This window comes from Cicer arietinum, chromosome 6 (genome assembly GCF_000331145.2).
Source record: "Cicer arietinum cultivar CDC Frontier isolate Library 1 chromosome 6, Cicar.CDCFrontier_v2.0, whole genome shotgun sequence".
NCBI lineage: Eukaryota > Viridiplantae > Streptophyta > Magnoliopsida > Fabales > Fabaceae > Cicer > Cicer arietinum.
In genome coordinates this window covers 42,074,300-42,075,865 of record NC_021165.2, presented here as the reverse complement: position 1 = coordinate 42,075,865, position 1,566 = coordinate 42,074,300, and the positions used below count along the sequence as shown (strand labels likewise).

Below are 1,566 nucleotides of genomic sequence, written 5' to 3'. Positions count from 1 at the left end.
TCACTCAGTCTATGCAGTTCCATCTCATGCTCTCTTAATTTTCCAAATAGTGTGGCAATTGACATGCTACCAAGGTCTTTTGACTCTGCTATGGCAATGATTTTTGGCTGCCACTCTCTGGTCAATCACCTCATAACCTTGCTGATTTGCTGCTCATTATCAATCACCTTACCAAGAGCATTTAGATTATTGACTATGTGAGTGAATCTTGTCTGCATATCATTAACGGATTCCTTTTTCTTCATGTTGAACAGCTCATACTCATGCATTAGTGTGTTGATTCGGGCCCTTTTTACATCTGTTGTTCCTTCATGCATTTGTTGTAATGTGTCCCACATCTCCTTAGCAGTTTTGCAGTTGGACACCCTGAAAAATCCGTCAGCGCTTAAAGCAGAGCTAATAATATTTTTAGCCTTAGCATTGTATCCAACCTTTTTCTTGTCATCCTCAGACCAATCTGATCTGGGTTTTGGGATTGATGAATCACCTGTGCCAGCTATGGTTGGCACAAAAGGACCATCTATTACTACTTCAAGAATATCAAGATTACATGCTTCAAGAAAAATTAACATCCTCTATTTCCAATACATGTAGGCAGCCCCATTAAATGCAAGGGGCCTTGCCAAGGATGCACCTTCTCCTAGGAATTCTACAGAGGTCATTTTCTTTTATGACAGTTAGTCTAAAAAAGATCAAGCTCTTGATGCCAATTGTTGGAAATTATGGCCTCTATTTGTTAATAAAAATATGAGAATTATTATCAACAAGATTATCTAATTCTTTCCTAAGTGATGAATTAAAATCAAATACAACTTATTTAATTTTAATTCCTATTTTAACAGTAAAAGATTCATACAGATTATTCACAGCGGAAGTTTATAATCACATGCAAGATTAATATGAAAAGTAAAGAGAGATAGGAAATAGTGCACCAGGATTTTTATACTGGTTCAGCTATCACTTTGATAGCCTACATCCAGTCCTGAAATCCAACACAGATTTCAGCCTTTCACTAGAATGATTTGAGGAATATTTTTACAGACTTTACAGCGTCACAACCTATCCATCCAACTCACAACCACTTCTATCGCAATACCAACCTATCCCTAAGAGTTTCTCGTCAAACTCTAGCGAGATCAAGCTGAGGCTTCTTTTAGATAAACACAAACATCCCAAAAGATAACCACCAATGTACTTACTGGATTTCTAAAACTTCAATTACAGAAATTTGTCTTTCACAAAGAATTAAAGAATATCAAGACTTTGACTCAATCACAATGTAGGATCTCACACAAAAGTATTTAACCAATGAGTATTTGTGTGTTGTAACAACTTTTCTCTCAAAGTGTTTTTCAGTCTTTTTGTTTATGAAAAAGTGTAACAGTTGTTATTCAAAAGTTATTTAAAAAGTGATTGAATTAGCTTATATATATTCAGAAAAACATCAGGTCAATCGATTGTATAAACGTTTAAAACCAGCTTAATCGATTGCCCAATCGATTTTCGCGTGTCTTGTTTTTCTTGAATCTTGAAAATATAAGCATGAATCGATTTGCCAATCGATTC

At 35.1% G+C, this 1,566-nt stretch overlaps 1 protein-coding gene across 1 annotated transcript; it reads right to left on the bottom strand.

Moving 5' to 3' along the window:
• Positions 1-125: 125 nt before the first annotated feature.
• LOC140920740 (uncharacterized) lies at positions 126-572 on the bottom strand. The gene is made up of 2 exons (XM_073369563.1): positions 454-572; positions 126-366 (listed from the first exon to the last, which is right to left on the bottom strand). Exons 1-2 carry the CDS (start codon positions 570-572, stop codon positions 126-128), a joined length of 360 nt encoding a protein of 119 aa, XP_073225664.1.
• Between the last annotated feature and the right edge of the window lie 994 nt (positions 573-1,566).